The sequence below is a fragment of the Scardinius erythrophthalmus genome, assembly GCF_964197995.2.
Source record: "Scardinius erythrophthalmus genome assembly, chromosome: 22".
NCBI lineage: Eukaryota > Metazoa > Chordata > Actinopteri > Cypriniformes > Leuciscidae > Scardinius > Scardinius erythrophthalmus.
The window spans coordinates 7865801-7890560 of record NC_138242.1 but is presented as its reverse complement, the minus strand read 5'-3'; the positions used below and the strand labels follow the sequence as shown (position 1 = coordinate 7890560).

Below are 24760 nucleotides of genomic sequence, written 5' to 3'. Positions count from 1 at the left end.
GTGCATTTCTCTCTGGCGTTCATGGCGAGTCCGCAATCTCCGCATTGTCAACTTCATCTTTGCAGCGACACAGAAAACACCAGTTTATTACTAAACAATTAAATGTCTCCTTGCTAATTTAGACACATTCATAATCATTACTTTAACCGGTTCTTTGTGGCAAGCTTTATGCGTGCGGTCATTACGCTTATTCCTGTAGGCTAGCCTATTATTTAAGTTATTAATTTAATATAAAGGGGCGATTTGTCCACGAATGGCTTAAATGAACAAATTAGTCGGAGGCAGCCCTTATTCCACATATTTTCGAACCAGCAGGCCATCTGGGTTGGGCGAGCGACCGTGAGCGGAGCGGAATATTCAGAAATGCGCTCTCCGCGCACGAGCTCTGATCGGAACAAACCCGAACCTCAGTGTCTGCTGAACTTGCGCAGAAACATCAAAATAGACATAGCCAGCTTTTTAAAATTGTTTTTAAAACTAAACATTTAGACTATTTTAGTACAAATTGAGCTTATATTGACGATTTTTTTTTATAATTCTTGACAAAATTAGAATATTAAGTTATATTAAGACGCTACGATGAGCATTATAGCTACTTTAAAAAAAATGCGGGTCAGGAAGCGGGTCGGGTACAATATTTTCTTTCTCGTTTTTTGCGGTCCGAGTTGCGGGCGGGTTAGTTGAAAACGTTGGTCGGGTGCGGTTTGTTTATACATTGACCCGCGCATCACTGGTGTCGATCTCTTCTTTAAAGTCTAGCAGCTACAGTCCCCTCGTTGCTTAAGCATGGATTTATTACAATTATTTATGAATGACAGGCAACACTGACAGTGACAACAAGGCAATCTTTATTTGAACTAATCATGTCATTTATTTATTGTTAATTCTTTGTGCCGCTTTTTGTCATTCAACGTCTTTTCCAAGTCTTCTATTTCGTCTTGTGCCTGGGCCCATTTCTCAGAGTTGCCATATTCACCATACAAATTAAACGATATGCAAAAATCATCCATTTAGCAGTAGCCTACCTAAACGTTTCCATATGCGTCTCTCACTCTGCTTGCAAGTGTATCTGTGTTACTATGGTTACCAATGTAGCGGATTAATTTCGAACTGTAATCAAACTGACTGGAACTACCTGTGCATTAAACGGTTTTACTGCACACCTTCCAGCCAATCAGAATCGAGTATTTAAACAGCCCATGGTATAAAAGCTAATAAATAAATCATATAAATATAAAATAAAAACAATCACAATAAAATGATAAAATATAAAATATTATATTTGTTTGCTTGCATGCCATGTGACCATCAATCGACATTAGGGATCCATAAACTTAATTTTAATTATTATTTATTATTGACATAACTTATTAAAATCTCAGTGGGTACTTGAAGTAAATATATTAGGTAAAAGTTGTTCAGCTGACAACAAATTATACCAAAATGTAACGTGTTTGAAAGACGAAAGCCTTCCAAAGTAACACATTAAATTACTCACTGAGTGATAATTCAAATAATAAATAATGTGTGTTTAATGTGTGTTCGTCAGGAGTTTATATGCAATGTTTCAATGTTGAGAAAACACTTAAAAGTGAGATGATTTCTCCGATCAATGCGGTGTCGCTCTACATTTTGCTGCCGCTAGGGTGCGTCTAGATTTCTAGGCTAGTGTCGCTCGTGTTTCTTGCCAGTGAACAGCAGATGGCGCTATGTTTCTGTGACTCTTCATCCGCCAGGATCGCAATGAAGAAGAACAACAAAGAAATCCTGAAAACACTCGTGGATGTTTATGTATACAGGTCAGCAAGATGCTTAAAATAATGCTTCATTTGAGCTTTGTATGGACATGGAAATGTTAGTTTGGATGTTATGTATGATCTAACGAACACCTTGAACATCCATGATATTGGAAGAAAGAAGAATCCAATTGAACCAACGGACCTTGTCCCCATGAATATAATGTTTGACCTAAAGTGTGAAAGCTCTTCAGGTGAAGGTGAAGAGGAAGAGACGGAGGGAGGAGAGGCCAGTTTAACAGCACAAGTATCCAGGTGTGCAAATGTAACATCAGCGGATTTGGACGAATTGGAACACAACCGAAACGAATCTAGCACCGTAAAGCAAACAATATGGGCAGTGAACTGTTTTAAAGCCTGGCTGCGTGAAAAGCAGTTGACAATCGACTTAAAAACCGCAGAGAAGTCGGAGCTCAACCCGGTGCTGCGCGAGTTTTATGGCTCTATTCGGACGAGCAAAGGAGAGCTGTACGGGATCAGCAGTTACGTCGGGCTCCGGGCTGGGTTAAATCGGTTCATCAACGAGCCTCCCATCAACCGTGCGTGGAATCTGATGCAGGACACCGAGTTCAGGTCCGCCAACAATGTGTTTAAAGGGGTTGTTAAGCAGATGCGACGCTCCGGTAGGGATATAACAGCACATTATCCGCCGATCTCACCCGAAGACCAGCACATGCTGAAACATTCTGCTGCACTGGACCCTGGCAACCCAAAAGGCTTATTAAATAAGGTGTGGTATGACATCCAGCTACATTTTGGACTCAGGGGTAAGGAGGGTAACCGACACCTGCAGCCAGACGCGTTTGCTTTGAACCGAGACCAAAACGGGTTCAGATACTTCACCATGACATTAAACGAGGACACGAAGAACCCGCAGGAGAGGGACAAGAAAAAACGCAAGGCTATGTTTGAGGAGCCTGGCAATCCGCTGTGTCCCGTTGCCTCTCTGGAGAAATATCTCAGCAAAATTCCAGCCGACGCAAAAGCGCTTTATGTACAGCCCAAAAGGATGTATGTGATCAGCGATGAGATCTGGTTCACTGCGGTTCCTTTGGGAGTCAATTATCTGTCCCAAATGCTGCCCAAAATTTGCAAAGAGGCCGGGACGAGAACGACCTACACCAATCACAGTCTGAGGGTCACTTCAATTCAAAGACTGAGCGAAACGAGGGAGATCATGGCGGTATGCTTGCACAGGTATGTTTAGCCAAAATATTGACGCAAAACGTTAAAGGCAGGGTAGGCGATTTGTTCCAGAAAAAAAAAAATGTTATGCTGGTTGAAAGTCTCTTCTCATCCTTATCTCAACCACTAAGTTAAGTGGTCTAAATGTATATTGTCTGTGGAAGACGTATGACCATTAAAAAGTTCGTCCAATCATTGCATTCGGTCCGATACCATGTCCTACCTGCCTGTCAACACTCAACAGGTATTTCCATACCTTCACGCAACCTGTTCGCGCAGTACTTTAACAGCGCGTTTCTATGCAGTAAAGGCTGATTTATACTTCTGCGTCGGACATACGCCGGAGCCTCTACGCTGTAGGCAACGCGTTGGTTTTCATTAGCTTTCCGACCGGAGGAACCTTTTCACAGTTCCTAAAACTATTGGCTAAAGTACCCGGATGTCGGCGTGTTCGCACCGCAGGAACTAGGAACGATTTTAGTTCCAGGAACTCCATTTGGAGGAACTAATTTAGGTCCTACTTCAGAGTAGGGTCTAAACCAGCACTATCGGAACTACCCGTGACGTTAGTGTATGCTGATGACCGAACGCACGCGGAACACCAGCACCCGCCATTTTTAAAACAGCTAGAATGTAAACACATATGGCAAGCCATTTTAACATTTAACAGCTAGACTGGATATGTGTTGCAGATATCTGTAATTCAGTTTTGCCTAGTCAAAAAGAACATTTCAGATATCGACCGCAACTACATTCTTCCTATCCATAATTGTCATTTCAGATATCCACAAAGACATTCTTCCTAGGACAAATGACATCACTTTTGCCATTCATTTGAATGGGGTTTATCATTACAGATATCAACAATTCAGTTGCAGATATCCACTATGTGAATTACGGATATCTGCAATTGAATTGTAGATATCTGTAATTCTAGTTTGAGATATCTTCAATTAGATTCTGACTAGTCATAACTCCAGTTCAAGATATCTTTAATTCACCTCAATTCAAGATATCTACATGTTCCTTTTCAGATATCTTAAATTAAGTTTTGACTAGGCGAAATTACATTGTAGATATCTGTAACTGGAGTTATGTCTAGTCAAAATGGCGTTGTAGATATCTCAAACTGGAGTTAGGGATAGTCATAATTTAATTGTAGATATCTATAATCAAGTTAAAGATATCTTGAAATTAAGTTTGATTAGAGATATCTGAAATTTGAGATATCTGTAACTTTTATTCTGCTTAGTCAAAATGTAATTACAGATATCTTGAATTAGAGTTTTGACTAGGCCAAATGACGTTGCAGATATCTGTATGCATGCATCACACTTTAGGCGGGAGCAGAGCGTGTTGTTCAAATCATCAAATCACATAGCACCTGTTAACTGTTAACTTTAATTAGCACTGATTAGCACCATGTCGGAGCAACCAGAGTTTTTAATCGTCTTTTTTCATGCTGTTTCAAACTGAAAAAATAAAATAAAAAATAAGAACTAATCTGAACTAAGAACTTTGTTTCTCATCTAAGGAAGTTAATGTTATTGTACTTTCAAGAATAGCATGCATGTAAGCATCTTTATTAACCCTCTGGAGTCTGAGCGGTTTTCTGGGCCCTTGAGATGTTCTGACATGCCCTGACATTTGTGCTTTTTTCAGTTGCTTATAAACATATTAATGGCAAAGGTGTAAATTCACTCTATAAAGCACAAACAGGGCTACCATAATATGTGAGCCACGTGTATGTACATGTTTTAATTTTTGAGAGAATAATGTTTATGCGTGGATATTGAAAAAACTAAAAACTAAAATTTCTGAAATAAGGCCACAAAACACATAGTAAATATGTGTCAATAAGACTTTTGACCAATGGATGTCGTCGCCTATAGTTTTTTCTTCAAAATTATGTGAAAATAGTCTTGCTTTATCGTTCAAATAAAACCATACATTGATTTAAATTGATGTAAAACAGGTTTTGCTTGGAAAGCCAATATGCGAGGAGGCGTGAACGAGGAGTGGTTTTCACCTGAATTACCACCCACTCTGCATAATGACTCTGTATAATGATGAGCCATTCACACAGGTGTGAAACTGGCTGAGCCACAATGCTTGGACCTAAGATATTTAGAAGAAGACTTATATTGACCATTTAAGATTTTGCTTACATCTATCTTGTACATATGTTGTGCTATTTTATTAAAAAGGTAATAAAAAACAATAATTTCAATTTCAACAATATTTCAAGTGTACTCTTTCTTTGTAAAAAAAGAGAAAGATTATAGGCCTACATTTTATCTATGTATTCATTACTTTGAAAATAGCCAACATTGGAACAGCTAACATCTTAGTTGATGACTTTATTTTTGACAAAAATATTAGGCTATTTTATATATAGAAATTGCTAAACAAAAGCTTATTTGACGAGGCAGTATATTCTACAGTAAAAACTGTACCCAAATCTACTAAACAAAATGTTGTCTTTCATATTTCGCCTGACTGTAAAGTTGTTTTCATGAAATATTAGGGCATATAAATGTTAATTTGCAGTTTACGTTGCTTATACAAATAGCCAACATTTTATTTCAACATATTTCAGTCGATTTTTACTCATCTCAGTATAGCAATACAGTTTGCTAAAACATCATTATTCGTTGACGATAGGCTTATTTACTTTAAATCCAGGAAAGTTGTTAATGAAAAAATTATTAAAATTAAGATACAATTGATACAAAACGAAATTCGTTTTAAAGAAAGGATTTGTACTTTTTGTTTTGAGGTCTCTGTGAAAGTTTGAAAGTCTTTTAGTGTTTTTTTTTAGAGCTCGTGTCCATAATGGAGAAAAAACAGAGCGCATGCCGTTCATTCGTCAATAAACAGAAACCCGAGAAGGAAAAACTTACTAGTATTCCTCAGCTCGTATTCCTCGTATTCCTCATTATTCCTCACAGCGCTGCAAGACGGTGTAAGCAAGTAATGTTCTGAATAAACTTGTGTTTTGGTTTTCTCGAGCTGATGGGGGCGTTCACAGGATTGCGCGGATTACCTCAGCCATTTGCGTTTGAATAGCGCGCGCTCTCCGTGGGCGGAGTCACATTACATTTGAATTAGCTCTAATTAGGTCGACTGGAATCGCTCTCTTTTAATACAGATTTCACAAGATGAGAATATTTGTTTTTTATATAAATTACTTCATTTAAAAGAAGAGATTTCAAGCTGCATAAAGACATATATCACGTGTATGTGTGAGAAGTATTCACTGAGTTATGGTTCATTTTCGGACGCGTTTCAGAATGGACTACACGGACAGAGAGAAGGCAGAACTCGCTTCGTGTTTATTTTTCTTTATTTGTCGAAAAGCACAACACTATGTTTTTATTGTGAGTATACACAAAAATAATACACATTTAACAGAATCGATTGATGTATAGAACTCCTATGGAAAATCAAAGTCAACAGAGTATTCATGAGTTTCTTTTACACTGATAAAAAAAAAGCGAGCTGGTATCGCCGGCGATACCGTCGACCTCAGGGGGTTAAAGTGAATTAGTGTGAATCTTTTTCACGCATAAATCTTACAGCAACAACAACCTTTTAAGCATGAACATGAACAGCATTGTAAATTTTTTTATTTATTTTTTTGTATATAAAAAGCATTCTCTGGTGGTTTTTTTCGATTACAGCCAACGCCATGCCTGCTTCTTTCTTCTTCCATTCATAGAAATAAAGAAATTAACCCACTTTTTCTTTGATTATGGTGGGGAGGGGAAATGGATATGTAAAATAGAGCAATGTCATGCACAATAATTTGCACTAGTCATAATGACGTTTGAGATATCTTTAACTTTCATTCTGCCTAGTCAAAACTGAATTACAGATATCTGCAATTGTCATTTAAGATGTGTGACGAGTTGAATGTCATTTTCAATTAGGTCATTGCAGATATCTGTAAATCAGTTTTGCCTAGTCAAAACTGAATTACAGATATCTCTATCTGTCGTTTCGACTAGTCACAATTACGTTACAGATATCTTGAATGACAATTCCAACTATCCAAAATGTAATTACGACTAGTCAGAAAGACATTGTTGATATCTACAATGTTAATTCCGGATAGTCAAAATTTGCTTTTAAATGTTAAAATGGCTTGCCATATGAGGGTCACTTCAATTCAAAGACTGAGCGAAACGAGGGAGATCATGGCGGTATGTTTGCACAGGTATGTTTAGCCAAAATATTGACGCGGTTAGTTGACCCAAAAACGAAAATCTGTCAGTAATTACTCACCCTTAGGGCTGCAACAAACGATTATTTTGATAATCGATTAATCTAACGATTATTAGAACGATTAATCGACTAATCATCGATTATTTCGCCCAACTAATCAGTAAGTTTGGAACGATTATTCAGCCTTTTCAATTAGTTAAAACACTGAGTTTATACATATTCTAACTATAATATAAAAAAAGAATCACTTCAGCTTTTGAAATGATTGTTTTAATGAACTTTGAGCCAACTAAACAGGCCATTCTCTTTAAGTTTTCAGATTTCTGTCCAACTCAAATCACACACAAATGCTCTCTAAGCATTGGTTATTCTGTTCTCTTTCAATAGAAAAAAATAAACAAAAAAAATGACAAACAATTATTATAAGAATACATTTTTTTAAAATTGACAATTGAGCTGACAGAGACTTTCTCATTCACCTTTTAATTTACAGTATAAAAAATTAACTGACATGATATTCTTCATAACATCTCCTTTTGTAAGTCTTCATGAATATGTAACAAAATACAGGCAAGTGATAAGACTGTAATAGCGTTACCTAATAAGAGTTACAATAATAAAAACAGCCCTGACTCCTAAGCTCGATCAAGCTTTATTCTATGCAAAAATAAATCATCACATTACTGTAATTATATTATTATTGTTAATATTATTGCTATTAATAGTAGTGTTGCATAGAGGTCGACCGATTCATCGGTTTTGCCGATTAATCGGCACCGATAGTTGATTGGTGGAACTATCGTTATCGGCAAAAATACATACCGATAGTTTTTCCTGGTTGCGTCCGTTGCTGGAGCGGCTGAGAAGCGCGCGCTGTCATTCATTACACAGTAAGAGAGAGCTGAGAAGGGCCTGCTGGCATCATGCAGTACAAGAGCGGCCTCTAGAGGTGTAATACAAACTATCACTGATGCCTCGTGTTGTTTATTTCGACACGTGATGCTGCGTGCTGCGCTGAGAGCACACGCTGCGTGGAGAGCGCTGATATCAGATGCGCGTTTAAAGCACCGACAGCTAAAAGGTCTGTATACACAGTACATTTTGTCATATCATTATAAAGTGATTAATTTGTTGACTAAATGCTGCATTAGTAGAGAAAGAACAGCACAACAGTATGTTTGTTTGCCTTCGAGGCTGAAAGGACGCTAACATTAGTAGTACCTCAAGCTGTTAAAACACTGACAAAAATAAACGTAAGTCCGACCCGAATGTTTAATGTCACAATTGTTACCTCTATTTGCATTAGTTTATATCCAGCTGGTCACTTTTATGCATTTAATATGCAGAGAAGTTGCATATTTAAAGCTAGAGATGTAAGATAGCAAACTGATATGTTCATACAGCCGACAGAAACATAAACAAATCAGAAAAGCATTAGATTTCGGTTATTTTTTCATCATCACTTTAATACATGTTTTGTTATTTTGATTAGATAATCATCAAGTGTTTATAAAATAGAAGCAAAAGTGTGAGACTATACATTTAATATTTATGTCATTTCAATGATCTGGCATTGTAGATATTTAAGCATGACTGTTTGGATTTATATGAAATGATAACACTTACAATAAAATTCCATATGTAACATTAACTAAGGTTAATCATTTCTGTATAAGGATTGTTCATTATTTGTTAATTAACATGTACTAATAAATTTTTAAATTAAGGTTTTTATTTGTTACCATAGTTAATGCACTATCAAACTAACATGAATGATCATGGTGCAATTGTATTGCTAAAATATTATACAGATCAAATTTTGTTACTTTTTATTCATTAAGTTGGCTTGAAAAAGAACAGTATAACAGTTACATTTTAAATGTAACTGGTTTTATTTGTTTATTTAGAGTATTACTTTTTGTTTCAGTTTGAATGGATGTCTTTTATTGACTTCAATATTTATTCATATTATATATTTATTTCATTTAGCATGTTTTCATGGTTCAATACAGTTTTATTATTTTTATAATAAAGTTCAGCACTGTTTTACTTGGAGTGTTATGTTTGTTTTTATCCAGTATCAATTTTAAAAACTATCGGTTTAATCGGTTATCGGCAGGTATGGCCCAACCTAGCTATCGTTATCGGTAAAATCCACTATCGGTCGACCTCTAGTGTTGCATTCTCTAAAAAGAGATTTACTGGTAGTTATTTAGCTTCAGCTGGAGAACATTCACCTCTCACCGGCTCGTCTCGTGCCGGGTTTTTCCTCTTTAAGTGTTTTAACATGCATGTTGTGCTCCCGTGAAAAGCAAGTTCCGCCTTGCATGTATTGCATACGACAGCATTCTTGGTTTGAAGTTTTGTGAAACTTCACACACCTTGCTCGTTCGGATCTTTTACTGTCTATGGTTCGTATTCGCGCTGTGTTTTCTTCTACCGCAATAGCATTTGTAACGGCTGCATTACACACTCTAGCGCTACAGCGCCGTAGCGGTCAAATCGCGATATTGCAGGCCCTTACATTAGGTCACGTGGGATCAAACGACTACTCGACAACAAAGATATTTGTCGACAATTTTTTATTGCCGACGGTGTCGACAATGTCGATTAATCGTTTCAGCCCTACTCACCCTCATGTTGTTTCAACCCCGTAATACCTTCGTTCATCTTCGGAACACAAATTAAGATATTTTTGATGAAATCTGAGAGCCGGATCACTCCTCCATAGAGGCTTCTAATGGACTGAAACTTGCAAACCCAGAAAGTTAGTAAAGACATCGTGATAGTTAGCGAAACAGCGCAGCGCTTTTGTGTTGTATGTCACACGCATCACACACATGACCAGCGTCGGCCAATAGTGAGCCTACATGGTGACATACAACCCAGACAAAAATGAATAGGCCTAGTTGAATAAAGCCTTATTTTTTGTTTTGTTTTCGCACGCAAAAAGTGTTCTTGTCGCTTGATAAACTTGTGGTTGAGCCACTGTAGTCACTTGGACTATTTTAACGATGTCTTTAATAACTTTTCTGGGCCGGAAGTTTCGATCCCATAGAAGCAGGGTCCGAAATTAACACCCGCCAAGCGCCAAATGCGGGTAGATTTTCCGTTTGGCAATATCTCAAAAGGCTATCCGCCACAGTGGCGGTTGAATGTTCATACCAAAATAATAAAATTGTCAGCGCGCACGCACTCTTCTGCCTCCTAAGAACGAGCAGAGAGAGAGAGCGAGAGCGAGCCCCGGCCGCGCGCGCACTCACTATTCAGAGCGGACAAGCGTCAAGCTTCCCCGTACTTTTTGACAAGCGTCCTTGACAGGGCGGCCAGGCCTTCTTTGTAGCTCAAGTCGGCGGCGGTGTGTAGGTACAGTTAACGCTCTATCTGTTGACGGCGCTGAGGAAAAATTATATGTGAAGCTCCCGCCACTGGAAGAAGCGGTCGCCGCCCATTTGTGTCCTGCTCATCAAAGCCGTGCAGAGCGTCTTCAGCACTCGCGGATCTTGCATACTCCGCCGCTGGCCAGGCTGCTTCTGCTTTACACACCATGCATGGCCGTTCTTTTCTCGATAAAATTAGTTTTCTCATAGCGTTAGCAACGCAATACTCGTTCCCTTATCTCTCAGGGAACCGAGGTTACGTAAGTAACTTAGCCGAGTACGTTCTGCCTTCCCTTCCACATGAGTCAGGAAACAAAACTGACAAAAAAAAAAAAAATTTGATTTCACCCCAATGAGAGTAATATTTCATATATTTCTCTCATTTTGATCTATATAGCCTATATATATATATATATATATATATATATATATATATATAATTATTTTTTTATTATACATTTCAAATTTTGCTCTGGACAATTTTTTATGTTTGTATTCAACATAATATGCCTACCTTATTATCTCAATTAAAAGTACTGAAATGAATGTATATGTGACAAAAAAAGGGGCTGTTTATTATTTTGGCCGGTAAAAAATATGCTTGGCCTGGTGGATTTTTTCATCTACCAGTCCCCGTGGCAGGTGAGCCAAAAATTTCGGACCCTGCATAGAAGCCTATGGAGGAGGGAGCCAGCTCTCAGATTTCATCAAAAATATATTAATTTGTGTTCCGAAGATGAACGAAAGCTTTATGGGGTTGGAACAACATGAGGGTGAGTGATTACTGACAGAATTTTCATTTTTGGGTCAACTATCCCTTTAAAGGCAGGGTAGGCGGTTTCTTCCAGAAACATTTTTTGTTATGCTGGTTGAAAGTCTCTTCTCATCCTTATCTCAACCACTAAGTTAAGTGGTCTAAATGTATATTGTCTGTGGAAGACGTATGACCATTAACCCTCTGGGGTCTGAGGGGTTTTTGGGGTCCTTATCTCAACCACTAAGTTAAGTGGTCTAAATGTATATTGTCTGTGGAAGACGTATGACCATTAAAAAGTTCGTCCAGTCGGTCCGATATGATGTCCTACCTGCCTGTCAACAGGTATTTCCATACCTTCGTGCTGACATCACACTTTAACAGCTCGATTAATGCTATGCAGAGTTAGACAGACGCCAGTCAGCGAGCGCCACAAACAAAACAGCAGCCGCCTTTACAGTCCCTTCTGAACTAAAACAACCAGCTTATTAAGGGTGTCACGATTTCGATTTTTAATCGAAATCGATCGAAATTAATGCTCAATTTCGATTATCGAATCAAAAAATAGAATCGTCGATGCTGTCACGCCCTAATGATGTCACATCAGCTCGGCTTGCCAAGCGAAAAAAAAAACACGTGTTGAAGTGCTGCACAGCTGCCAACTCTCACGCATTCGCCGTGAGACACGCGCAATTGACACTTTTCACACGCTCTCACGCACAGAAAAATCGCGAAGCAAAGAGGACGCGGAGACCGACAGACTAGAGCAGGTTATTTTATGATATAAAAAAATAAGTACCATAAGTACAATAAGTACCGTTTTTGCGCTTGTAAATGTTACGTGACAGATCCCTAGCGCACGTGAACCGATCATCTCTACTAGCTAATAGTAAAAAAAACACGAACACTGTTGAAAGATACAGTACAACTTACCGAAATGTATATTCCTCATATATAATATCGATCAATCAGTGTTTTTCATCAGCGTGAAGAGGTCAATAACATAGCTTGAGAACAATTATGTCACATTTACCTCAGGAAAGCCATTTGATGACCATAATATATAGGCTATAGGCTAGCGCACGCAGTTGGCAAGAAAAAATAGCTATAGAGAGTATTTTGCTAAATATGTGCTCTATATTACATATTATATTTTTTTTACTTATATCATTAAATAAATTTGTTATTATAATAAAAAAAACGCATTATATTTAATTATTTTTAACCTTAAATAATAGCCTACTACCAGCTGATAGGGCTCTCTGTATGTTTACAGCATTAGGTGAGTTTTTTTCTTTTCTTTTTAGACAAATTAATGCCTATCTTGTGTAGCCTACCTAATATTTATCCAAATGAGTCAATATTAAATCAAATCACAATAGTTGAATTGAACTGAAATTTTGAAATAAAAAATAATAAACAGAAATTGTACCATGTAAACATTGTAACATGTTGTCACTAAACCTAATACAATTCAGTTTAGTTACTAAAATGTTAGTGACAATCACAAAACACTTATTGTGATGCAATTTTTTTTTACAATCAAACAAATCGAGAATCGAATCGAACTGTGACTTTAGAATCGAAAATGTAATCGAATCCAGGATTTGGAGAATCGTGACACCCTTACAGCTTATGCTGCGTTCACGTCAAGACTACTGTAATTAGGAAGAGATGGAAACCCGTGACCTCATACTCAAGGCGATCAATGGTGTTTTCTCAGGAGGAGGTTGTTTCAGCTCTGTCTGTTTCAGGAGGAGGGACACTGAGTCTTCAGCTTCATCCTGCACAGAGGAATAGCAGAAATAAAAAGACTATACTAGTATAACAGTGACAGGGGTTTCACATTGTTATAAAGGCAAGATTTTAATATTATTTTATTAATTATTTTAATTTGCATCATTACACTTGCAAGATTTAGAAAACCAGAACACATTTAGACAAATATGCCATAATAATCAACAAATTATTTTAAAAATCCATGTAGACATAAAGATTATATACAACACCTGGTTCTGCAGCAGCGCAGCTTTCTCCTTCAGTCTGTGGAATACATCCTCGTGCTGGACTGGTCTTTCTCTTGGTGAGCCTGGACTGCATTTATAATGACAGAAAACAACCACGGCCTTGTATCTTTTGCCATGAGAACACAGATGCACCTTGTGATCTCCATGGCTCTCGCATGTCGTCATGAGTGGGGTTGTAAATCCGCCTGTCAGTGTGGTTTGGCCTATTCGTATTTTTTTACATGCAGACGGAGGTGACTAGCTTCTCACTGTGGTGATTATCAGTCTTCGGAAAGACAAAATGCCACCACACCTCAAATTTGAATGAGTCAACGTCAACATCTACGTGCTTGCCGTCGCCATGTTTGATGGTGCGTGCACACTGGCGCGGAGCAGAACCACTCAGTGTTTCAATTCATTCCTATGGAAGTTGAGCTTCATGCTCACAAACTCAACTTCCCTAGGAATGAACTGAAAACACTCGCTGCTATTGTTCCTGTAAAGTGAGTATAGAGAAAATGCCCTTGCTGTTTAAAACATGTATCGCGATTAGTTTAACATCTCAACCGACTAGAATCGTCAGATATTTATATCGATTTTCAAATGGCTCGGAGAGAATCGTTACATCTACTCATGACACTTTACAGAATCTGCTGGATGCGTTCATGTGTTTTGAAGGTAGGGCTGGGCGATATATCGCATGACATTGTTAGGCGCATCTCATCAGTAAAGCTGGTTCCTTGATTAGTAGTAAATCGCCATCACCTGCTTTCAGATGGAGCGGCATTTACAACACAGAGCTGTAGTTCACTGACAAGCTGAGCCATATCGCATTAATTATCGCAGGCGATACGTCCACGATAATTAATGCGAAATGGCTCAGCTTGTGAGCCATGGCTTTGGGATCTCATGCTTTCAAAGCTAACTTGCTATTGCTAGCCACTCCAAAAATTGCATACCCTACCTTTAAAATTTCAAACAGAAGCTGGTCCTTTCCAGGTTACAAACTGTCACCAAATTTATATTCATGCAAAAGTTACATTCTGGTTATTTGTTTGCCTGGACAGGCGTAAAGAATGCTTCTATTTCGTATAACAACGTTGGGCCTTGAATGTCTCACTCTCCTGCTCTGTCTAGCTTTGCTCGGCAACACAGAGTCATGAAGACAAACTTTGCATTGGAAGCATTTTTTGCGTTTTTTCCCCTTCCTTTTTCAATCGCCTCCTTGAATCTTGAATCCCAGAAATAAAAATTCATGTCATCATTTACGCATCCTTTAGGTTTTTGTTCGTTCTTGTTGAACGAATTTGAAACATTCTTCACAATATCTTTTTGTGTGTGTGTGTGTGTGTGTTTCACAGAAGAAAGTCATACAGGTTTCGAACGACATGAGGGTGAGTAAATGATGATGGCATTTTCATTTTTGGGTAAACCGTTTCTTTAACTTTAACTTAAACTTCGTTTATAAAACTCTGTTGTTTAAAAGCAAAATCACATTCACAATTGTGCTTGTATACTGAAGGTGCCTTCACACCATGTCGTAATTAACAGTAATTTGTAAAAAGCCTTGTAGAGCTTGTAATTACAATTTGTAAGCTGAAAATTTACTTGTACCATGTGACCGCTGTACCACCTGACCACTGCAGATTCATTTCGGTGTAATATAAACGCGTAATTTCAAGTGCTGCTCTGAGTAGAACATTAACGTGTTGTCATCTCAAAATTATGGTAATTAAGACATGGTGTGAATGCAGCATGAGTATCAGAGTAAATCTTAAAAATGCTATTTAAATTTTTTCAAAAGAAAAACATTTGTTTGTAAAACATTCTTTATTAACTGGCTTTCAGAAATACCCTAGATGTTTGCTAGATATGAAACGTTTTAGTTGTTTTAGTTTTGTTGTACGTTGGAATGATACTGCTTATTGTTCTATTGCAAAAAAAATCACAACTCCTTTCCCCTCTTATACTCTGATCTGAGTGTACACAGCAAACGCTGATGGGTAGAGTGATACAAAGAGTGAAACCCAGTGCTGTGATACCAAATATCAGCACTCTTCGAATACCACTTGAGCAGTTGATTTGATTCTGATCTGTTGTATAACTGATATTATACCATAGTCTGTCTCATATGATTCTGATTGTATTAAAACCATTTAATGCACAGGCAATTCCAGTCAGTTTATTAATGCGCTGCTTTCATTGAAGCCCACACAGAAACATTCAGGAGCACAGAAACTCTCGATGATAATTACACAAACTCTCTATTTTTATTTCTGTGTCTGAGTTAAAGCAAGCTGACAAAAATAACCTTCTGGTCAAATATTGCACTGCAAACATCAATAACAGCTTAAACTTGTCAATGCTGGCAGATGATAAGCGGGATAATCCGAGGCTGGCTGTGGATTAAACTATTTAAATGCACTCGGCTTCTTGTCGGGTGGTCTCCATTTCGTGCATTAAAATAGTTTAATGGACAGTTAGACATGGATTACCCCTTACTTAACTAATAACTAATCACATACAGCCGTTGGATAAAAAACATGATGAAATAAAGTAAATCAAAGCTAAATAGAAATATACTATACACACTCACTAGCCACTTCATACGTACACCTTTGCTAGTACCGGGTTGAACTCCCTTTTTCCTTCAGAGCTGCCTTACTTATTTGTGGCTTAGATTCAACAAGGTGCTGGAAACATTCCTCAGAGATGTTGGTCCAAATTGACGACAGCATCATGCAGTTGTTGCAGATTTGTCGGCTGAACATCCATGATGTGAATCTCCTGTTCCACCACATCTCAAAGCTGCTCTATTGGATTTAGATCTGGTGACTGTGGAGACAACTTGAGTATAGTGAACACATTGTCAGCAAATAGCCATCAGAAGATGAGTCCTCTGTGGTCAATTGCGCATGCATATTACATGTTCAGTCTATAGGCGCGTAGTGTTTCTTTACAAAGTGATATCGCCAACTACTGGCCAGGCATCATAGTTTTTAGTCGTTTTCGTGGATCAGGGGATTGTTTTGACAACGTTGTCGTCTGTACGTTTTTAGCACATCGTTGTCTTGTAAACGTACCCTAAGATGTGTAGACTATAAAAGTGTAAGGAACATTATTATAATTGTTTTATTACACCATATAACATTTCAGTTATTCAAAGTTTTGTAAAACTTTTATATTTGTAAAATCAACGTGTCGTGTATTCAAAGGTTACATTTCTTTACATTATGAATGTTGGAAGCACATTGTCATCTTGAAAGTCCTTATTAGTCATTGACTCAAATACTGTTTTGTAATATGGTATATATAAAATATCTGTGAATATCAGCAATGTAAATGAACAAATAATATTTAAGAAGGATAGTAATAAAATAATTTGAAAAGTGTAATTATGAGACTGTTGTTTGATATTGTTGTCTTGCAGCGTTCCGGTTGAGATTAACACTCAGTGGCAGCAGGAATCCGCTCCATTTTCCCCCAGCAGTGAGCTTGACTCCAGCTCCGCGAAACAGGAGAGTCCCGTGAGCAGCCACAGCTGGGTGAAACAGGAACCGGAGCCTGAAGTAATCCAGTGGGAAAATATAAACTCGGAGGCCGCCGCTGATGCGGAGCAGGACAAATCTCTGAGCAGTGCTGTTGCTAGTATGATATTTATTCATTTTTTTAAGAATCCATGTCAATGAGCTCATTAGCATCTCCACATTTCAATGATGGGACATAGATTGAGTGAAAATACATGTCTCTTTTTCTCAGCAGCGGACACGAACCCGATGGAGGGTTTACCCAGCGGTGTTATGCTGACCATCACCAAACTTCAGTGTCTGCTGGAGAGCAAACAGGAGAGGATTGAAGCTCTGGAGAGACAGGTTCAGGACCTACAGGAGGATCGCAGGTTCCTCCGCTCTCAGATCGAGAACCTCACCGGCGCTCGCTTGGTTCCGGTGCCTGAAGGTGTGGTGGAAAGATGAGATAAAAATACATAATTGGCCTTGTTCAAAACACTTTGCTCAAGAATGAAGATAACTGCATTATATTAGACCTATTTTGAATGGATATATTTTCTGCACAAAATTTTAAATTTCATGACATTGTATTTGGTCGCAATTACTTTGTCACAGTATAGCATTTTACCACACGCAAAATTACAAATAAAGTATAACCAACATGACATGCAGTTTTCTTTAATGATCTACAAAACATTAAAATAATGTTCTAGCTAAATATACCAAGACAACAAATACCTGTCTTTTTAACTGTGACTGTTCACATTAAGATTCCAAACTTAACTTTTTCAAATCCAAGATTTCACATAGCCATTTCATGTAAATGTATTTTCAGCTCAAATGATGAATGAATGAATTTTGCAGTTGATGTTCTGTTTCCTGTTACATTTGCACTTGCTCATGTTCTCGTTTACTACCGTTCTCGTTTCCTTCAGCGAGCACATCAGTGTTCTCAGGGTCCAGGTCACGTAAAAGGCGGCGTAAGAGCTCGTCCAGCTCGTACGTCACTGATGAATCCAGCAGCTCTTCTTCATCTGAAGAGTCCAGCAGCGTCAGGAAAAAGAGACGCCACAAGAAGAAAGGGAAGAGAGGTACGACAAGTCGCACTTTTACAGGAACTTGGCAAATGTTCTTTTAGTGTCAGTTTTGTATCTAGAATCTGGATTGTTCATAAATTCACCTTAGATGTTTGCACTTTGGAGAGCATCAATTTTTCTGTTTTTGCAGCGTTTTTTTTTTTTCAAGCAATGTAGCCAATCTCAAACATATATGTTGATTTTGTGAACGCAAGGGGCAATCACAGGTGTTTAAGTCAGAATCCACTCACCAGTCAAAGAGTTCTGCACCCTCACGATTCCTCTCACTATTACAAATGAAGTATAGAGACAATGTAAATAAATGACTCATTGTGCAGTGTAGACAGCTTTATTGATTATAGCTAAATAGTGATTTAAAATTAGTGACAGCTTTTTTTGTGATTCATAAATCACTCATGCCGTATGCTTGCTTTTCTGTTAAAATTAAGTAGTTTGTGATGCGTTAAGTAAGGGATAATTACTTCGTATTTATTTAATTACTCCGCTTCGCGTCGGGTGGTTCTTCGCCTCTACGTCGTGCATTAAAATCCTTTAATGCATGGCTAGCCGTGGATTATCCCGCTTATACCTTGGTTATTTGCCAAGTTAAAAATAAGTTAAAGCTGTAACTGATGTTTACAGTGTATATTTTTAACAGACGTGTAAAAATGACGGTTATTTCTTAAGTTAAGGCTCGTCAGTTCTTGCACTCCGTCCGCTTTAAATAAAGTAGAGCCATCAGATTGCTTTTATTTGAATGAATTCACATTTATTTAAATTCGCCTATTTAGCCTACCTAAACGTTTCCATATGCGTCTCTCACTCTGCTTGCAAGTGTATCTGTGTTACTATGGTTACCAATGTAGCGGATTAATTTCGAACTGTAATCAAACTGACTGGAACTACCTGTGCATTAAACGGTTTTACTGCACACCTTCCAGCCAATCAGAATCGAGTATTTAAACAGCCCATGGTATAATAACAAATAATTTATCGGGGCATTCATGTTGAGTTGTGGCTAGGTGACACGTTGAAACTATTTCACTGAAGTTTCATGAAAGTACTGAAATAATCTATGTATACCTTTATTTGCGGGTGGGAGCGGTACAAACATGTATTTTGCGGGTGGGAGCAGGAGAAAGGAAAAATCCGTCCCACGCAGGCCTCTGTTAGAGAGCTTTTTTAATCCGATTTAAGTAGGACTTAATTGTATGTCATGTATTTAAAGATGCAGTCTGTAACTTTTTTTTTTTTTTACATTTACAAAATGTATATAATAAGCGAGTATTATATCATGAATCCATTTTTAAAACTGTGTTTTTGTCTTATCTGAATCACTACGGTACACCTATAATAAGTGTTTATATTGGGACTATTTTAGACTGGCACTGGTCGTACCACAGCAGAGTATCCCAGTACCGGCGTGACTCGTCATAGACATAGACAGAGAGAAGCAGCTCCGGATACAATGTTTTTCTGCAAGACGCGTGCAGCTCTGTTTATTAACCGCTAGAGCGCCAACAGTTACAGACTGCAGCTTTAAATATATTTGTAATTACACATTTATTAGCATGTTAAAACATTTTTTTTATTTTAAATGTAATGTCAAATAATAAACTACAAATTATAATCAAGTACTTTACATGTGATTTAGTATAATAGTCAACACATCAAAATAATAAAATAATTTTGTGTGTACAGTACACTTTAAAGATTAGTAAAATATAATGATTTAAAATGTATTGAAAACTTTTAATTTGATATTACTTTTTAAAAGTATACAGAATAAATTATACTCAAAAGTGTACACTTAAGTGGCCCTTTATTTCATTATTATACCATGGGCTGTTTAAATACTCGATTCTGATTGGCTGGAAGGTGTGCAGTAAAACCGTTTAATGCACAGGTAGTTCCAGTCAGTTTGATTACAGTTCGAAATTAATCCGCTACATTGGTAACCATAGTAACACAGATACACTTGCAAGCAGAGTGAGAGACGCATATGAAAACGTTTAGGTAGGCTAAATGGATGATTTTTGAATATCGTTTAATTTGTATCAGTGTTGCCTGTCATTCATAAATAATTGTAATAAATCCATTAAAGAATCATTAAGTTAGCTATATGCTTAAGCAACGAAAGGACTGTAGCTGCTAGACTTTAAAGAAGAGATCGACGCACACAGGTAACTAGCGCACGCATCTCTCTCTCTCTGTTCCTTCTTCAGTTCTCTGTCTCTCTCTTTTAATAATGAATTTAAATAAATGTGAATTCATTCAAATAAAAGCAATCTTATGGCTCTACTTTATTTAAAGCGGACGAAGTGCAAGAACTGACGAGCCTTAACCAGTGGCGTAGCCACGAGGGGGCCTGGGTGGGCCTAGGCCCCCTCATTTACATGTCCGGCCCCCTCATATTTCTGATTGCTTAAAATAAAATAATAAAAATAAGAAATTGTTGATGTGTTAGTCTAATTGATAGATTTACCAATCAAAATACTGCGCGGTAAAATGCGGCTGTTTTCAAACTTGATTTGACGTGTTGTGCGTAACCTATGCCGTCATCTTCGCGTGAAGATTATCGAGAGTTCATGCGGTGAATGGCAGCGTTGTGCAAAGTGCAATATTACGCACGAAAAGATGAGCGAGAAGGAGAAAATAAGCCATCTACATCTGAGTTTGCTTCAGCTTACTACAAGACGACAGCGAGTGAAGCGGCTAGGAGACAGAAACGTATATTTCATCACAGGAATAGCGGTGAGACTTCGACTCAGATCGGCACAATGGGCAATGACTTGTTTGCAATTGATGAACCGCCTTCACAACCAGTGATGACCACACATTTAAATCCATTATGATTAATTTGAGTAATAATGTGTTTTCTTTACCAAGAGAGTGGAAAGATGAAAACCACTATTTTTTGTTTCAAACTTTCACATAGCATATTTAGGTTATAAAAATAATAATAAAAAACATTTAAATCCATATTTGATTTTCAAATATTCTAAAATATAATAAAGGATTAGTTTCCCCTCAAAATGCAATAAATTCATGACACTTTTTTTTTCCAAAATGCAATTAATCCATTGAATCAATACACAAATTATTTTTCATATTTTAACTGTTGAAATACACAACAAAGTAAGTTGATCCACATATGACAGCCTCAGAACTTGGTCAATACTAATCTTATACAGGCACTGGACTAAAAATAGCAGACATTAAATCACCATCCCTAAGAAATACCTCCTGAACTTTTTTTTACAGCGATCAGCTGTAAAATGGCTTGGTCCTGCTTGGTTTTTCGTTGACTTTGAGTAAAACAATTGAAAGTTTTTCAAAAGATCCCCTGGGGTCAAAATTTCAGCGTGACAGAAGTTTGATGCTGTCGTGTGAGAACCATTTTTTTACAGTCTATGGTGAGAACAAGCAACAGTCGAGATTTTGTCCTCCTCCCGCGTGCCTCATCTTCTTAATCTCCTCAAGTAGCCTAAATTATTAGATTTCGATCATGGCTACGTTTCTCCCCCACCGCAGAAACCACCATAGGGTCACCAGTGCCGTCAAAATTATTATTATTAGGCTATTATTGTTATTATTATTATTATTATTATTATTATTATTATTATTATTTCGTGGATTACAAAGTAGAAGGGAAACTAGGATGCCGGGTTTTTTTCAAAGCGCCGCCGTTACGGGTTACAAAGCGTGGAATGGTGCGCTGACTGCACGGATATCGCATTTTACGAAAAATTTAAAATGGACTTTAACACCGACCAGATAGCCTACAATACAGATTTTTGCGGGAACTAATATATATATATATATATATATATATATATATATATAGCCTATATATAGCATATATATATAGGCCTATAAATATATATAGGCTATATATTTAATTTTGGAACCAAACTCTTTATATATTTGCTGAGTAAGATGACATGATTGACACTTTATAATCGCCCTCGTAGGCTACTTCACGTTAAAGATAATAATCGCCGAGCTATGTCGCCAGCCTAGGCTATATTTATATATAGCCTATATATATATATATATATATATATATATATATATATATATATATATATATATATATATATATATATATATATAGGCCTATATATTTAAATATATTAGTTGCCCCCTCATTTTAAGATTGGCCCCCCCAAAAATAAAATTCTGGCTACGCCCCTGGCCTTAACTTAAGAAATAACCGTCATTTTTACACGTCTGTTAAAAAATTACACTGTAAACATCAGTTACAGCTTCAACTTATTTTTAACTTGGCAAATAACCAAGGTATAAGCGGGATCTGGATCCTCCGCTTCGCGTCGGGTGGTTCTTCGCCTCTACGTCGTGCATTAAAATCCTTTAATGCATGGCTAGCCGTGGATTATCCCTTACATATTATATTATCTGTGAGGACAGTTTATTTTATTTTATAAATATACTAGAAAACATGTACATTACAAGTGTACTTCACTTTTTCCACAAGGGATGATGGCATTTATCAAAGTTTGAGTTTTAACAGTAAAATACATGTAATAGTGAACATTTGTTCAAACAAAAGGTTGGTTCAACTATTTCAAGGTGTACTGAGTAATATTAGTTAACTACATGTACTTACTATAGGGCAAGGACTAGGGTTTTTGTTTAGGTTTAGCTGCATAATTCATAGTTATTACTATAGTAGCTGCATGCCATGTAACATTTTAACAAAAGGTCATATTTGATTTGAGCTGTATTTCAATTTCTTCTCAACAGGGTATGTTTCCCAGTGTGACTAGGTCTTGATGTGCCTTCATCAAGAAGAAGAGTTGGGCTTTCCGTCCAAGTCTGTCTCTAAGGTTCACAGGGCAAGGGACAATTTTTACGAGTGAGCCTCCGTGTGCCCAGGAGTACAGTGGGCTGTACCGTAAAAAGGACCTTATTTGGGCCCTCCATCTTCTGGCCTGGGACAGCGCTCCTGGTTGACCCTGCCTGACTGTCCCCAACACGACCCTCGTGGCAGAACTGCTGCTGGTTTCTAACAGGTCTGTTCCTCTGGTGGGTCGGGCCGTGTGAGGAAACACCCTCAGCGTCTCTGCAGAGCTGTTCAGTTTGTAATTCTACAACCCGGAAAAGACTCGAGATTTCGGAACCTTGATCTAGTGGGTTTTGGTTTATGAGTACATATGAGTGTTATTTTTGCTTTCAAAATGCAAGTTGATATTAAGGACTACAATGATTTGTCATAGTAACTCACATTCTTCTTATGCTACTCTAAAAGAAACCATTAGGATATCCCTAAGATAACCTTAGTCTTCCGGGTTGGCCTACGATATCACAACTGAACAGCTGTTTTGTGATGACGAAGCCCTCAGAAGAAGGATGGAGCGGATGAAGGCTTCTACCTAGGACTGCTGAACAAACGAGTATTCTCCGTGTTTGGACACTAGAGGACGCTCTGAGACTTTTGAAAAGTGAAAAGGAAGGAAATAAAAGTAGTGGGTGACATTAAAACGTGTGTTATGCATAATCACTAGTTTATCATATGAATTACCGTGCGTACATCTCTTAGAAGTTTTAAGTGGTTTGTGTAATAAATGCACAGATCTCTTAGAACTGTGCTTTTTTATATTGTTGCATACAGTGAAATAGATCATCCAGTCCACTCGAAGCACAGATTTGGTGTGTATGTATGTGTTGGTTGCATATTGTGTCTGTTTTTTGTTTTCTTCTTCACATAAACTCTGCCAAGGTTGTATTCTCTAACAATTCCATCACATGTTCCTTTATGTCAGGGTAATTTAAATCAGGCCCGGCCTCGTGACCCACTGTCCTGCAGAGTTTAGCTCCAACCCGAATCAAACACACCTGTACCTGCAGATTACTAGAACATTGCAGGCTTGAAACCCCCATCTGAAACCACATGCTCTCTATAACAACGTCCTCCAAAAAATTTTATTGCAGAAAAGGGATATTTTATGCAAATAAAATAGTCTTCACTCATACCTTTAAATTCTATTTTATTTTGAGCTGTTGCTCTTGTTACTTATTTCAAGTAAACACATGACGGAAAGTACACCCATTACACATATAAAGATATTGCTTTATGTTACATGTTCCTCTTTTCTTATTTTCCCCATCTACTACAAGAGACTACAGTGCACTCTTATTTTGTCATTTCTGGCTATCTGGAAGTATGTCCATCCAGAGATTTATTTAAAAACATTTCTTGCTTGCAAAAAGGTGGGGTGCACGTGCGACTGGGGTCACTTTGCAAATATCAGATACCACATCTTTAGAGAAATATTACATATCCTGTTACCGACCCATTCACACTTAAAGACATTAGCACCACCACTTTCTTTGCCCTTGAGCAGTTCCTTTTTGACGACGCTGGAAGGGACGTCCGACTCATTTCCGCGAATCGGTTCTTATGAACAGTTCGTTTCAAAGAACCTGACAGTTAGGAGATTCTTTTTACGTAATTACGTCATTACGCTGTCCCTGCCATCCTGGATTACACAGCTGTTTGTTATGGTCTTTGAATATAAGATTTGATATCATTTAATTTGTTTGTTTAAGCCACGAATTAGCTCGAAAACAGTAATTTAGAACCTAAATACATTTCGGATGTGCAGTAAACAAAACGAAAATTCATTGCTGATTTGTTTCATGTTTTAATAAAATGCAAACAAAACATGCAAGTTTCATTTGTAATCTGCAATAAAACGTACTTTTCTCCTAGTCGGACAGTAAATTTGACCTGGTCAAATCCTTGATTCACTTGTTATCAGCTCACTACGGTTCTGGTTCAAATGAGTCAGTTTCAGCTGTTG

General features: G+C 37.6%; 1 protein-coding gene across 3 annotated transcripts; it reads left to right on the top strand.

The window, feature by feature from the left end:
- Positions 1-1683: 1683 nt before the first annotated feature.
- LOC308682934 (uncharacterized protein) lies at positions 1684-24678 on the top strand. 3 transcript variants are annotated; one of them, XR_014029211.1, is made up of 6 exons: positions 1732-2993; positions 16779-16996; positions 17108-17305; positions 17793-17948; positions 22701-23086; positions 23206-23688. XR_014029211.1 is itself a non-coding variant. In XM_081352953.1 (5 exons), exons 1-5 carry the CDS (start codon positions 1870-1872, stop codon positions 22721-22723), a joined length of 1719 nt encoding a protein of 572 aa, XP_081209079.1. In that variant the 5' UTR covers positions 1684-1869; the 3' UTR covers positions 22724-24678. The 3 variants fall into 3 exon arrangements, 2 of the variants coding, with proteins under 2 accessions (XP_081209079.1, XP_081209078.1); XM_081352953.1 differs by having other exon boundaries at positions 1684-2993; positions 22701-24678; XM_081352952.1 differs by having other exon boundaries at positions 1743-2993; positions 17111-17305; positions 22701-23934.
- Positions 24679-24760: the final 82 nt, after the last annotated feature.